Here is a 15,551-nt window from a genome sequence, read left to right as displayed (position 1 = left end):
TTACTGTAACAATGAACAGAACAGTTTAGTGCCTGTTAACGTAACAGAGACAGCCTGGGATTCCCTGGTAACAATGAAGACTGGTTATTAAGTGGTACTAAGTAACACTAATTAACAGGATCTCCCTCAAAAATTAGTCCCCAACTCTCTTTAGCACCACTATTTGCAATGTCAAAGCATTACTTTGTCATTACTTTGTAATGACAAAGCAAAACAAGTGCACAATAGGGCTGTAGCAATGATGACAAAATTGTCTATTTTAGACTTTGTTTGCAAAGCTTAATGAATGTGGTACCTTATATTTACAAATCAAAACATTCAACTTACGATACAGTCCCGGCTAACCTGGCACAGGACTGAGCATATCCTAAAAATATCTGTCATCAGTCTTAAGAATCTGCTACAATAAGTCTAAGATGTAATGAGACAGAACAGAGTTAGTTTAAGTAATAAATGTTTAATCAAAGAATTTTACATATTATTAACAGCATTCATTTGGCCAAACATCTACATGGTTGTAGTATCCTACTTGTATATAAAGTGGGAATGTATCAAGTATAGACTATGAAAGTGCAAATAACAATTCAAGGTTAGAGTAATTTTTTACATTATAAAATTAACAGGTTTACAAAATAGTCTTGCCAAACTTTATTTTTGAGTTGTAAAGTCAATGACTATGGTGTTAAAATAAGTACCAAGAAAATACAAATTTAATAGGCTAATTTCATGCTCATAAGAGTAACACAGAAACAATGGATATACTGCACAACCTAACCAAATTACAAAAAACCAGAACCCACAAACTTCACTATCTTCACAGAGAGCACTCTTACATATCTTACTGTAACTTTGCAAGACATCTCAATGCAATACACAATCTTTTTGTGAGAATCTTTCTATTCAGAAATTACAATTCAAGGAAGCTATGTGAGTTAAACAACTTTCAGACCAATTAATGATGACAGTTCATGAAGAACTGTTTCAGTTGAAGGATTTTATACCATAGAACAATTTAAAATAGGTATTTTTCAAAGATATTCAAAGGTTCATGATTATGTCAGGAGTAGGGCGGCTAGAGGACAAGTTGGAAAAATATTTGAGACTATTCTATTTCATTCTTTCTAAAGATGCTTGCAAAATGAACAAGGTTTTTATGGGGTAAGGGTAAAATACTCTTATTTCATTTTTTACTAATATGAACCTTGTGACTGCAAGGTTCAAAAGCTGAATTTGCATGAATTAGTTACCAAAACACTCACTTGAACTCACGGTAATCAATACATAAACTTTGCTATCATGACACTTGCCTATACACACTCAGTAGTAATAAACTTTTATATCGTATCAACAAATCTCCGGTAACAGTTAAGCAAAACTTAAAATGGAGTGTATGTAATTTGCTCGTGTTATGACAAGTTTTGATTATATGTAATTAAAACAGCCATTTGAACAACTTACTCTAGTTGTAATTACATACTGTACCATTGTATCTCACTAACTGTAGATTGATGCTTTTAAGCAAATCTAAAACCAGTATTTTTTTTTTTCACGGTACAACAACTAGGAAAAGGGGTTTTTGTGGTTTTGTTTTTTTATTTTTTATTTTTTTTACACTAAACAGTAATCACACAGCAAATGAATATTGTGCAATTGAACAAATACCTAGCAGTGTTTTGTTTATGCAAAAACACTGACTGAACATTTAATTATTTACTGTAAAGGCAAGGCCATGGGTGGTTTTATGGAGGTCTTTGCAATTAATAGCATAGTTACTCCAGAACAGACACTGAATTTGAATTACTTGTTTAACTGTGGCAACTATCCAGTTGGGTTAGGCAAAGGCACCGTAACATGTTGAGCAGAATGTGTTATCTGAACTTTAATTGTGGGACTGGCTAATATATGAAAATTCTGTATTCCTACATTTTTATAAAATGTTATCATTAAAAGTAATTGCACTATTAGTGCATAGAATGCTTTGTAGAATTATGAAAACAAAGAACTATGATTGCACTTCCATTAAAGTGTCTCTTAAAATACAGCATAGCTGTTGCTAACTCACTGTATTTTAATATTTAAAATAACTGTTTAACAGCAGCATTAGGTTTTATTAACTTAAGATACAGGCTACATTTAATTAAATGCAGTCACCATGGCAACACATGCCAGTTAAATTTAGAGAAGCAATGCTACCCAGTGGTTTCTTTCACTGCTAAGAATTGCGGGATTAGTTTGATAGAGTAACACTGCACTGTTTCGTTAGGCTACCGCCAGCTACCTATTCACAGTTTGGCACATTTGGACTGTAAATAGACATGAAAAAATCTTTGATTTTAATGGGAAAGAATATCCCCTAGAACTTGTTCCTGGAGCAGTACTAAAGAGAAGCATTAAATACCTCCGTTCACACTGCTAACAAAAATGAAAAATGAGTAAGGAAAAGTTACAGAAAACAAAAAAAAAATGCAAATTAATTGCTAAATGTTATTTTGGTGAAAGAATGAGTTCTAAAAAATGAAATAAACTATTTCTTAGGAAAACCAACCAAAATAATCAGTGTAAGCCTTTAATCTGTACTTTCAAGTTAAGGATCATCAACCTAAGGCTAAACAGATGCTGCATTGTATTAGGAATGTGGAATACAACCTACTTATTCCTTTTTCTTGAGAGCAAAAAGGCAAGTACTACCTAATTAAATGCAAAGGATATTCCTTGAAAGGTTCACATTATTATAAAGAACTACAATTCAAGAGAACTCCTAAATATCCGTTGTTACGTCAGTGGTTACAACTGAGCTGTAATTATGTGGATCAAAGCCTCCATAATGCTTACTCCACATACTGTACCATCTGTCACCGCCATTCATTTACTCCAGACTTAGTTTTCATTCATACCAGATGCACATGTTCAATCCATTCACTTGAGGTTTGAGGAGTCTGACTTGAAGTATCTCCTGAAGCATCCAGGGTGCTCGTCACCTCCCTGTTATTATCACCACTTTGTGATACCGTTTCACCTGGAATAATGTTTTCTTCAGAAGTACCTTCCTCTGTTTGGGTTCCTCTGCCTTCGTTTTTGAGTGCATCCTCAAATAGCGCATGCTCTTCCTGAGGCTCCAGCCCTCTGTCTATAAGATTTGGTTGCCCTGCTGACCCATCTTCAGTACTGGGTTGCCGTGAGTCCTCATCCGTTTCTGTACTTGTTGAGGGGATCAGAGCAATACTCTGTGGGTTCATGTCATGAAACCAAGCCATAATATTTCCAAGTAGATTTTCATTGGTATTGGGATCTTGACTGCTGGAATCGGCATCACTAGATGTTGAGTATAATCCACTTCTTGTATCGCTGCAAGTGTGTGAATGAAGACGATCAGCTGAAAAGGGATCATTGCCTGCACCTAGTCTCATCAGGCTGTCACCAAGTTCTAACAGCTCAGAGCTGCTCAAAGCGCCTCTTGGATTATCTATACTTATGGGAGCAGAGTCCAATCTTGTAGGCAAAGAGGTACCTATTGCTCCTAAAGATGCCTCGTTATTTAGAAAGTCTCTAGTTTCTTCATCTATGGCCAAGCCAGATTCTTGTAATGATAACTGAATAGCTAGCAGGATGTTCGGGTCATCTTCATCCAAAGAACTCAGAGCCTGTCGAAACACATAAGGTTGCTTTCAGAATAAAACTTTCACCTTGTTACATATTTTGGATTAAAAGTAATTTGGACTCAAATCTGAAATTCATTCATTATTCCTACAGGTCAGAAGCAATTTTTACTGACACAGTTGACAACAGAATTTAAAAGGTGACTACTGATCCAGTAGTGATTGTTTAGCATGTCTTACCGGTGTGAACGTATAATTTGTTGTCCTAGATGCTCCCTTTCTCATCAAAAAATTAAGAAAATTTGCAGAGAGACAAAATGACACAGAGAAGCAGAGCAGAGGAAGGCAAGCAAAGCAGAGAGAATGGAAAAGAGATTAGGAGAGATACCTGAAGAGAATCCTGGTTTTCAGAGCGACTGACAGGGGTATAGTCATGAAGCGAAGAGCTGTGCAGAATACCCATAGAAGCTGAACTCACCATGGAGGTGCCATGTCTTCTACTACTGCCACCTTCCTGAGTGTCTGTTTGGGCAATTGAAACAAAAACGGTTGAAGAAGCAGTGAGAAAGCCTTTTCCACTGTTATTTACTGACAGAATTCCTTCCTTCCTTTTGGATTCCAGCTGTGTAATTTTACTCCTTTATTCACTCTGAACTAAATAATCCAAAACACTCCTTCCACACCAACTCTCTTACACAGTGGCCAAACACCAGTCCCACTGTTTTAGGAGTGAGTGCCTCATTCATTTGGGCCTTCCTGCTCTCAATGCCCTTCTTCTCTTTGAAAGTATGGGGTATGCCATCAGGAGCATGACCCTGTTGACAGGAGGGGCAAAGTGCTTCAAAGGCACGTACATGATTTATGGAAAGTCCTGAAAAATACTGCACATGAACGCTACAGGATGCATTTACAGGTGGATTACAACCAAAGTTTGCCTATTTCTCTGTTCTTTCAAACAACAACTCAGCTGTAATGTTAACATTACAGTAATTTTTACCCATTGCAGCACAATTAAGAGTTGTTAGTGTATACCTCAGCAATCACTGACATTGCTGTTTTATTAAAATAGAAGTAAAATGCTGTTTCAAAAAAAAATGCTTTGTAATAAAAATAATGTAACTCTTTTGACTTTTGAAAATGGAATTTTCCACTTCAAAACTCAAAATGAAATAAGGTGAGAAAAACTAATTGTCTCTTGCATGCTTTAACAGTATGAACTGTTCATCACTACAATATTCAAGTGTTCAGTCAAAGTCTAGCCCTCAAACTAACAAGATGGTTTTGCATTTTACTTGTAACAGGGAAGGACCAAAGCTCACCAAAATGCTTTTTACTACTTATAAAGAATGCATTTTTTCATTTCTCCTCAGTAAAGGATTTCTCCTTCTGTTTTTAAAGGACAAGCTATGTACAGGACTTAAGTTCACGAGACACAGCGATGAGAGTTTGTGCAGCATGGCTTAGACACCAAGCACACAAGTGGCAGCTCTGAAGAAGCAGCGTCACAGTATGATTTGGATTCGAGCTATTTTTGTAACTTTGCTAAAGCTCCTGGCAGAATGGAGACAGCCCAGACAGACAAGTCACAGTGACCTTAAGGGACTGCGCTACAGCTGTAGCACTGCTTAGAGGAGCAGCATGCTGGAAGTCATAGCCCATACCAGTTTGCTTCCCGGCTGTCTTTGCCAATACAGGAGTTTCTGAGCAGGGTTTTGGAATACAACCTTATGACCTCTTCCAGCAGGCCTGTAGCAGGGGAACCCTCTTCTACACTCTTTATGCTCAACTGGTCCTTTTAATTTGCATAAAAGAGCTGGTATATAGATAAGACTGTCATATAAAGTATGTGCCCTTCAAAATTTCTTCAGCAAAGCAAACCTGCTCTAAATAGGCTGAGGAGTTGTTAGTGGAAAGACCAATGCGTTTCTCTTTAAAAAGAGGAGCAGCCACAATGAAGTCAGTAATACTTCTAAAATCACATACAAAAATGCAAAAATAAGCATTTGCATTGTATCCTGGAACATACAGCAATGTATCTGAAACTTCTTCAAAGTGTATCCACAGAAGAACAAACGCTGTGCTCACTACGAGCAATTTTTGAAGTAGGAAGAGGAAAAAAAAACAACCCCAGGCAGGAACGTACCTAATGTACTCTCACTGGGGTCATCAGGATCCGGAGTATTACTCAGCAGACTGTGCATGTCTCCACGTCGACGCTGTCTGTGCCTCCTCCGATACTGAAATTCAGCATATTCCTGCATAAACCAAAGGTTACAAAATACAGGGCAGCATGCAGTAATATTTTTCTGACGTAATGAACACCACATTTTTATAAAAAATGTGTGATTTTATATGTTTATTATAAAATCACCTGTTTTCAGAAAAATAAATTTCAAGTTATATCATGCAATGCTTAACATAAATAATAAAAAAAAATTACAAGGTAATCCTAAATCTATAAAATAATGAATTAGCAAAGAAAAATACTTGACGTATTACTGACATTTTAATACTTGCAATCTCCCTTTTTAAAGAATTCCAAGTACACATTTTTTTTAAAAGCTTCGATGCCAAACTTTCTATACACACACATCGACATACTTTTTAATAAATATATACCTAGTGATTTTAGAACATAAAAACAATTAATCTGAATTAGACCAACAGATTATCTCAGAGAACCTGTTGCCAGCAATGGCCAGTACAAAATAACCTTTGGAAGGCTACAGAAAGCTGGCAGACATACACCAGGACTTGTTACACTTTTCTCAGCCTCCAGAAAACTATGGCTCAGAAACTTCTTAAACCACAGCTGATACTCTTCTACTGAACAGTCTTTGATGGATTTTTATTCCATGAATGACACATCTCCTCTATTTTTGCCTAACTTGAGCTACTAACAAGCCATACCATATGGATTTGAACTCCCGCAGCCTGTAATTTCTCATGTGGTGTGTATTTATCAAAGACAGTTTATGTAACATTTATGGGAAAGACTCACTTTTGGCCACATCAAGCTAACATCCCAAGGGTTAATTATCTTAGTACTTGGAAATGTTTTGATTGCCATACCTTTCCTAATATTAAGAGACTAAGTTTATGCTTGAAGGCAAATTTCCAGATACGCTTTCTGGTTAGTACAGCTGACAGTGAATCTGTGTAGGTAAGATCTCTTGTAAGATCTTGTTAATCTCAGTTTTTCATTTACACAAGGCAATAAAAATACACACAGAGAATATTGCTATTTTCTTCCCTAAACCCTGGCTTGGGAAATCTGCAATCCAAAGGCTTCATTTGGCCAAATGACTTGGGAAAGATAACGTTACCATTACCTTTCCTTTCTTACATTAACTCTTCATCCTAGAATATCTCAACATCTAAAGTATCTAAAATTCAAATCCAGAAGTGTCATTTCTCTTACACAATGACCTTATTAATTTTGATAGTATTATGATGGTATGTTGCCTTTCCATTAAGTGTTTCAGACCAGGTTCTTACGCATAATAACATATGAAGCCAAAAAAGAATAGTCACAAAATGATCAGTGTGGGCAAATTTTTATCTGTGTAAGGCCCATGAAAACTGTAAAGACATAAAAATGGCTGTACTGGACCAGCCCATTTAACCCAATATTCTGTCTTCAACAGTGGTTAGTAGCAGATGCTTGTTAGCCTACGGAACAGCATAAAAACTAGGGCAAACATGAAGTGATTCTTCTCTAAAATATTCTTCCAGCTCCTAGGGAGCTCAGGGATTGCCTGTGGAAGGCATAACCTCAAACAACAGAAAATCAAATCTTGGTACAAAACAACATAACTGATTTTAAAAATATATAATTATATAACTGTGAATTGGATAAGGAATAATGAGAAGTGATCACTGAACACTAAGGTTTATTAGTTAGATCTTAACTCTTACCTGTTCGCAATAAAATAATTTTTTTTACCAACAGCCATTTAAGTTTTGGTTGCTTTTTAACCTTTAGAAAGATATCTTGATTACTACTGAAAAAATCTTATTTCTGATTACTTGGAACAATTTTATACATGTGAACAAAAGGAGTTTTAATTTTATTGGGTAGGAACATCATGGTTTCACACAATGGTCTGCAACAAGCAGAGTTCCTTGCTAAAACCAGTAAGATTTTGTTTTCTGTAATAATCTGGTATACACAGATACTCTATTACTTGTCAGTAAAAGTACAGCTCTATGTAAAAAATTTTGTAGTGAAATTCACTAAAATAAACAAAGATGACCATTATTAATTCTATAAAATTCTTTTAGCATAGGTGGTTGCAAGTATCCTTGATAGCTATGTAGCAAAGAAACCAACTTGCATCATACGGTGCCACATTTAGGCAAATCACAAAAACTCATAAGCAATCATCTAAGCACAACTGCAATGGCACCTACTGCTAAACAGCTTATCAACATATTTCTTACCAACTTTTTCTCATAACCAGTTCCACTGATGACACAGTAACAGCACAGTGATTTGACATTATCAAATGTGGATTTATTTCAAAAGAAAGTACTAGAGGAACTAGGCAGGAGAAACAAGTTGATCTTTTGTAGAAAAGCAAGCTATTTTCTCACCAGCGTGATGCTCACCAACAACAATAGCAAAGGAAATATATAGAAAAAGTACGTGGAGTTTTCCAGGATGCTTTAAAATGACTAGCTAGAAAGAAAACAGCAGCAAGGAAATGTTGAAATGAAGTTTCCTTCCTAACTGAATGCTTTAATCTAATGTTCTCAAAATATTAAATAAAAATTAAGATGATAAAAGAAAGCTTTATAGGAAGCTTCTCATATCTTAGTGCAGAGTCTTGAAAGCAATTTACTCTTTCTCGTATACAGATAACGGAATATTCACTTTAAAAATTATAATTTTGATTCTTGCTTAAGTAGCAAAAGTTCACCTCATTTGAGTATGCAATTTCCATCCTGCTTCAATACATAAAAAGAAACATTTCAAATAGTTAATACTATTTAGGTGTATGCTTGTATGTTTTTGTTGGATTGTTACAGAAGGATGGAAATTTCTTAGACTTTTTGTCAAATTCTGATGAACTGATGTTGCAGTTCAAAGTAATTTACACAATTTCACATACTTATTACTTGAAGGTTCCCCAGCACACAGACACCAGTTTATAGGCAGTTTTAAAACTGGTTATTTACTCAGAAAACGATGAATACAACACAGATTGTCTAATGCCACCTTAAATAACTATAGCCATGTTAGAAGCATTGTTTAGAGTCACTGCACAATTAGCTACGCATATATTTCCTTCTATTGTGAAATACATATAATGGTAAGCTTAAACCAACTTGAAATGCTTTGAATCAAAATATGGAAGCTCTTCATGCAGATTGCGATCATACCTGCGTTTCTAGAATACATAGAACTAACTTAAAAGAAGAAAATTAAATAGTTTACCTCAGGGGATGCAAATCCTAAATATTCCCAATCCCATGTTCCACCAGCAAAGCTGTAAAATGAAGAGATAAAGTTTAGAAGTAGAAGAAAGTATGCACAACCTCCAGAGCTTCAAAACCTATCAACATCTAAAAACTAGTGCAACTGTAACTCTCAAAACTTAACAAGTCTTCTGCTTTAATTCTCACCTCAAAATTCATTTAGAAAGCCATACAATTAAATTGTTCACTATTCGAGAACTGTTTGATATTTTTAGGAAATACTTTTAGATTTCTGGACAGTACCAAGTATTTAGTGACAATCTTGAAGGAAAAAAGTGAAGTGGAAGCCATGACATCTAATCATTAATATATTACAAATGGGGAAGCAGTTTAGGTTGCGATACACAGAGCAGTGATTCTCAAACACATTTTTCCTCAGTGAAAAGCTGTGATTCCACAAGGATTAAATGTCCAAGAAAATGTCACTATCTGGTGATTTACAACCACCACGTTATCAGCTCCACTTCACCTCACTGTCAAAGAATGACAGTGGATTCACCCACTTTGGCAGCTATCAATGAACTTTTTTGACTTGCACAGTATTTTGTTTGGATTACCTGCGCCTGGGTGCTTCTGGTGAGTCTGCAGGAGCAACACCACGGGCCACAGAGGCCAGGAACTCTTGCCGCTTCTGCTGCACAAGACAAGCTGCACGGATGATTTTATGGCGAGGAGTCCGAAGGTAAGGCCTGTTCACTTTCTGTGCAAGGTCTTCAGTGACCATTTCTAGGTCTGTCTGCAATAGTTAATAAATACAGAACAAAATAATTTTACAGTGAAATGAAAATCAGGCAGAGCTTTACACCATAAATACTGAGCAGAATGATATCCGTTTTCCTGGAAATACCATTTGAAATACCAAAATACCCCAGAATGTCTGCCCTTCTAGCCTACCTTTTTACCAACCTACATGCTGTCCTCCAGCCTGGAGCAGGGATTCCCTGCACTCATGCATACTGAACATCTTCGGGGGCCCTAAAGGGGCCACCACCACCCAGGTACTCCCCAGATTTTGTCCCCACCCACTTGTCAAGACATGTTAATAGAGAAAGACAGGAAAGAGGAGCTAGAGAAGGAAATGAAGACTGAAGGTAAAATATTATTTTCAAAAAAGGTTAACAGTAAGTGTCTTTTTTTCCCCTTCCACCTGTCCTTATCCCTTTCATTCTGCAGCAAAGTGTTGTTTTACATTCATTCTAAAATTGAACTAAAAGCTACTGTGTCACAGAGTAATAAAACTGCATTAATTTTCCAACTTGGTTACAAATACAAAAGAGATGTATCAGTTTTACACTACAAAACCAGCAAAAAGACACTGATAACTAATATTACAAAAAAGGAGTAACATTAGAAAAGCAAAATATATGCATGTATTACCTGCATGAGTTCAAATATTTCTTTCTTTGTGCTTTTAGGCTCCAGAAAGAATCCATATGGATAAGAACACTTAAGAATGCGTCGGGTTTTCAGAAGCTCTTGTACTGCATCTTCAATGAATGTGGTATCAGGACAGCCTCCCTCAGCTGTAAGATGAAACAAACATTGTGAAAATATTTTCCTGCTGAGATCAGCACTTTTACTTGAGTTTTCCTCCAAAATAATAACATCCATGTGCATGTCAGTTAAATATTTTGCAAGTAAACAGCAGCAAGTTCTCAATGACTACACAGTGCTCTTAGTAAAAGAAGTAAGCACAGAATATTAGCTTCTCCCTTGCTACTTTCTCCTTTGGAACAGATAAGATTTACTGTACGTTTAGCTTTCATCCACAGCATATGAATTCTAGTACTGGAGGGATCACATCACACAGCAGACTGATGTGAGCTCTATCAAAAATAAAAAGGGTTTAGCCATAGCAGAGTTGCTTTGATTTCAAACAAAATTCATAGATTACAGCAAATACTTACTTCCACTGAGAGCTCTACTCAACTGCTCCATCTTTTCTTTGGCTGTTTTTAGAAGGCGCTGTTCTAACTAGAAAAAGAAAATAAATAAAATACAATAAGATAATTATTTTTGGACAAATAAAATAGAAACACAAATCAGTAAAAATGGCTTGACCCACACCTGATAGCTAAGTTCATGGTTCTTAAATCTTGTGTAATAGTGCATAAACCTATCAAGCTCTTGAAATCTTCTATGCTTCTTTTCAGCCTGAAAAATAATGAGGAAACAAAAGAAACCATAATAAATTTTATGATTTAATTTAGCAATCACCATGAGATATAATTACATAACCGACTGTGTCTATTCCCACTATTCATGAAGCATTGTACACAATGCTGATGAGTGCCATGTAAGTAGACAAATGTAATTTTTGACATTCACAACTCTTCAAATACTGTAACCAGAGTTGATACACTCTGTTGAGCATGCTATTTAAGCAGACTTTCCAAATGCCAAAATTAAGGCATATCTTCTGTATGCACAGCAAGTTAATTACAGTACCAGCATGCCCATTTCACAACAGGAAACCATGGCACAGAGAAGGAAAATGACTTAAGTCAACCACTGGTTGTTACCAAAGCCAAAAGCAGAACCAAATTTTATGTTTCTATCCACAAATAAGCAGTGTTTTCTTTCTGTCTCTTTGACATATTTAAGGTTGTATTTTTCCGTTTAGAACTCGAGTTGGGAAGAATTTTGAAAATTGCAGCCTTAGTGTTATTTTTCAACCACACACATTCATTTGTTACCTCTACTGTCATCTCCTTGGACTGTTCCTCTACATGTTGAATAACCTCATAGCGAGTGCATCTGTAATAGCCTCCAGTGGAAGAGCTGTGCTTCTTCCATTCCTCTAAGCATATCCAGCAAAAGTCGTATTTGCACTTTAGGAAGAAAAGAAACAAAGGGATAGAAAAAAAGAAGCTGATACATTGCAGATTTGCAGTTATGCATCATTATTCCTCCACAAACAACTGAATTAACATTATTCTGAGTGTGTTTATGGTCAGAAAAATTTCTGAGGAGGCTCCTTCCTATTTTACTTACTACAGAAGATCTGGGTCATCAAACCATGTCAGTCATACATGATTTTTGTTTCTTGGATCACAAGATTGTGTTGCATCTACAAGTTTTAAGTGGATGATAAATACAGCTGATCAGGCCTGGGTTTTTGTTTTTGTTTTAAAAAGAGACAGTCCCATTTTTAAAGTGACACAGAAACTACTCCTGAGAAAGGGCAATTTTTCCCAATATCAATTAAAAAATGTGATTACTGCTATTTTTGTCATGTGGTGTTCCTGATTAAAAATATCAATAACAGCTACTAAAGCAAGAGAGAAGAAACCAGAACATGAACTCTGAAGAGTGATTACTTCAAGGTAAGCTTTTTCTGCATCAACTGAGTAGAGAGCTTTCAAAATAGGTAACACCTTACAGGGAGATCTGACTTATCCAGGCTTCTCTGTATGACAGAAGATCAAACGGTATTAAATATTCTCAGCTCAGCACTGAGTTCTCAGCTAGTTTATTCCAAAATAATTGGAAGCTTTTTATGGATGGACGAGCAAAAGACTACGACCAGGTGAATCTGTTTATTTTATCTGTTCTACAGATAAGCAAACCAAAATCCTGAAAAAAATGAAGCAAAAATTTACATTAATTAATATGAAGGCATTAATACTATTATTGGGATTTGATAAATTAAATTGCATTTCTTCTCTCTTTGATAAGATTAACCTTTTCAGGAATACCTAGTCCATACCAGATGTGTTTATCAGTAGTTGTTTTATACAATCAATTAGATATATTACAGGAAGAAATGAAATCTAATTCTTGCATTGTACTTTTGCTAATTTTGTCTCACCAGTGGTGCTGATTTTCTTCTAAAAAGCAATGCAGACTAGGGTATTTCTTCTTGTTATTGTACTGAACCTTCTTTGTTCTTAAACATTTTTTGAAGCTGTTTGCTTATACAAAATGGTAAGATGAGTGCTGAGAATAAAGTATGAAAATAATTGTGTATAAAAGTGTTAAGTGTGTATCACTGCATCATTGGCCTATCATTCAAAACCACTCATATTAATTATAAGAAAAAAATCATTACAAAATATTCAAAAAACAGTATGAAACAAGTTGTTTCACAAGCAACAGAACTAATAAAAATTTATGTGCATATGCTCCTATTATAACAATCTCACCTCTCCCAAATTATCTCCCTCCATGATCACTTCATCATATAGATCTCATAATCCCTCACATCTCCAAAAGCCTCCTCAAAAAAGATTGACCCAGTGTTCCCAGACTGTCCTCCAACACCTCAGTCTCATTAAACATTTGAAACCACATCATCTGTTTCTACACATCTCCCAAACCCCTGAGCTCTGTTTTACATGCCTGTATGACCACCTAGCCATGCAGCAATACTGCCTAGGCTTAACAAATCACATCTGCTGCCTGGCCACCGTCTGAGCCAAGCAGAAGAGGTAACTGCTGAGTAGGTATTTCAGCCTCTCTCTTGGTGGCAGTACAAATCAAGTCTCTGCACCATACAGCTACCAAGTTCCATGAAACTTGCCGTAATTTAATATCCATGAACCCCCTCCTGTTCCTTCATATCTGGTTCCAAGTACCCAGAAGGTTAAAAACCTACTACAAGTAGGGGAGTGAGAAAGCAGGACTGCCTAAGCTTTGTCTCCTTAGAAATTGGGATCATAAAACAGTAATATGCCTGCTTAAGTACAGAAATGTGATTTTATGAGTAAAGTTTGTCCTCCTCTACACCAAGGCACACACTAGCTGCTAAGAGGCAGTTGTAGCTCATCATGTAGTAAGCATGAGCAGACCTTACTGCAGCAAAGGCAGCAGCTCTGTCACAGAATCACAGAACCATCTAGGTTGGAAAGGACCTTGAAGATCATCCAGTCCAACCGTTAACCTAGCACTGACAAATCCCAACTACACCATATCCCTAAGTGCTATGTTGCCCCTACTCTTAAACACCTCCAGGGATGGGGACTCCACCACCTCCCTGGGCAGCCCATTCCAACACCTAACAACCTGTTCTGTAAAGAAATGCTTCCTAATATCCAGTCTAAACCTTCCCTGGAGCAACTTGAGGCCATTACCTCTTGTCCTATCACTTATTACTTGGTTAAAGAGGCTATCCCCAGCTTTCTGCAACCTCCCTTCAGGTAGTTGTAGAGGGCGATGAGGTCTCGGACCCTTACTTCAGCAGAGGAAGAGGCAAGCGAGGTGACAACTATACTTTGTGTCTAAGTCCTGCAATGAGCTTGAGGATACCCTTCCTCTCCTTCCTCACTAGGCTGAGGGGAGACAGCTTCTATTTGCAGAGATTTCTCCACCACAAAAGGAATCTGACTGTTTTAACAACAGTTTAAGCTGTTTATAAGGTACAGCATCAAAGAAGAAAAGAGAACTGTGGTTGTTGGCTGGTGCCTCAGAAAGGTACTGAATTAAATTATCTACATGCAACAGTGGTTAATGGCCAAAATCTTCTCCAGCCTGAAGCAATACTTCTGTTCAATTGAGATGAGGTCAGTGGCAAAAGCTGCAATAAACATACCTTTTACAGTTTTCAGCACTATGGAATTTATGAGCTCTTTTAAAAATCATTTAAGGAAAAAAAATCCCCAAACAGCAAACTTGGCATAAACCAAAGTGGAGGAGAATCTGTTCTCTGCTGCCACAGACAAAACCAAAGAAATGACACCAAAAAAAGCCCCAACCTTCAATTCTTATCACAGAAAGAGAGAGAATATGTGATGATAATATAAAGAAAATGGGATCTGCATAGCAATGGAGACTAACACACTTCCAGAAAAATAAAGAGAATTATTTCCTAAATCTCTTAGCTTTTTATTGGAGGCCAACTATGTCAAGAGTGTGCTACTTTCTTATTTTTAATGATGCTCCTCAAAGAGGTATTAGCTGAAGTTATACAAGATATTTCTGACATAAACTAACAGTATTCTAAATATGCTGCTCTTAACAATTTGAGAGAAAAAGCATTCTCAAATGATACTGAACTCATAGCAAAAATATTTTTTCTATTTTGGTAGCATAGTGCAAACTCATGACTAATTTTTTGGCTGCTGTCACCAATAAGTTTCTTTTGGAATTGCTCTTTGCTGTCTTTCCTTCCTACTGATTAATTCCTGTTTACAGTTTTCCATTTAAACTTCTGTTTTGTTGCTACGTTAGAGAAATAATGCAAAAGAAAAATGTAGTAAGGCAAAAACCTTCATTAGAGCTTACCGTTCCTTAAAATGTTTCATCTTCTGCCAACTAAAAATGTTCTTTCTCTTCTGCAACATTAATGATGATTAAACTATCAATTATTTATGTTTCCTTAAGTTTCATACTGTATTGCCAGTAATTCTTAGGTGTTTATGAAATTTCAATCATTACAATGTTCACCAGCCAGCCAAACAGATTTCACTAAGTATTAAACATTTTCTAAATACATGTAATTGGCCATTTGCAAATTATCTAACTCTTGCAACAGGT

At 36.3% G+C, this 15,551-nt stretch overlaps 1 protein-coding gene across 6 annotated transcripts in view; it reads right to left on the bottom strand.

Moving 5' to 3' along the window:
* Positions 1–441: 441 nt before the first annotated feature.
* Positions 442–15,551, bottom strand: part of ANKIB1 (ankyrin repeat and IBR domain containing 1) — a 104,333-nt gene continuing 89,223 nt past the window's right edge. For 3 of the 6 annotated variants that reach the window (XM_074835436.1, XM_074835457.1, XM_074835446.1), the window contains exons 12-20: positions 11,774–11,908; positions 11,145–11,231; positions 10,985–11,051; positions 10,455–10,600; positions 9,635–9,813; positions 9,037–9,088; positions 5,740–5,851; positions 3,985–4,118; positions 442–3,641 (exon numbers count right to left, since the gene is read on the bottom strand). In XM_074835436.1, the coding sequence (XP_074691537.1) occupies positions 2,889–3,641; positions 3,985–4,118; positions 5,740–5,851; positions 9,037–9,088; positions 9,635–9,813; positions 10,455–10,600; positions 10,985–11,051; positions 11,145–11,231; positions 11,774–11,908 (1,665 nt within the window). In that variant the 3' untranslated portion in view covers positions 442–2,888. The remainder of the gene's footprint in view (positions 3,642–3,984; positions 4,119–5,739; positions 5,852–9,036; positions 9,089–9,634; positions 9,814–10,454; positions 10,601–10,984; positions 11,052–11,144; positions 11,232–11,773; positions 11,909–15,551) is intronic. The other 3 variants (XM_074835473.1, XM_074835465.1, XM_074835482.1) reach the window with 3 other exon arrangements.

Source organism: Strix aluco, chromosome 1 (genome assembly GCF_031877795.1).
Source record: "Strix aluco isolate bStrAlu1 chromosome 1, bStrAlu1.hap1, whole genome shotgun sequence".
In the NCBI taxonomy this organism is placed as follows: domain Eukaryota; kingdom Metazoa; phylum Chordata; class Aves; order Strigiformes; family Strigidae; genus Strix; species Strix aluco.
The sequence above is the reverse complement of the archived record's forward strand: the minus strand, read 5'-3'. Positions and strand labels throughout refer to the sequence as shown.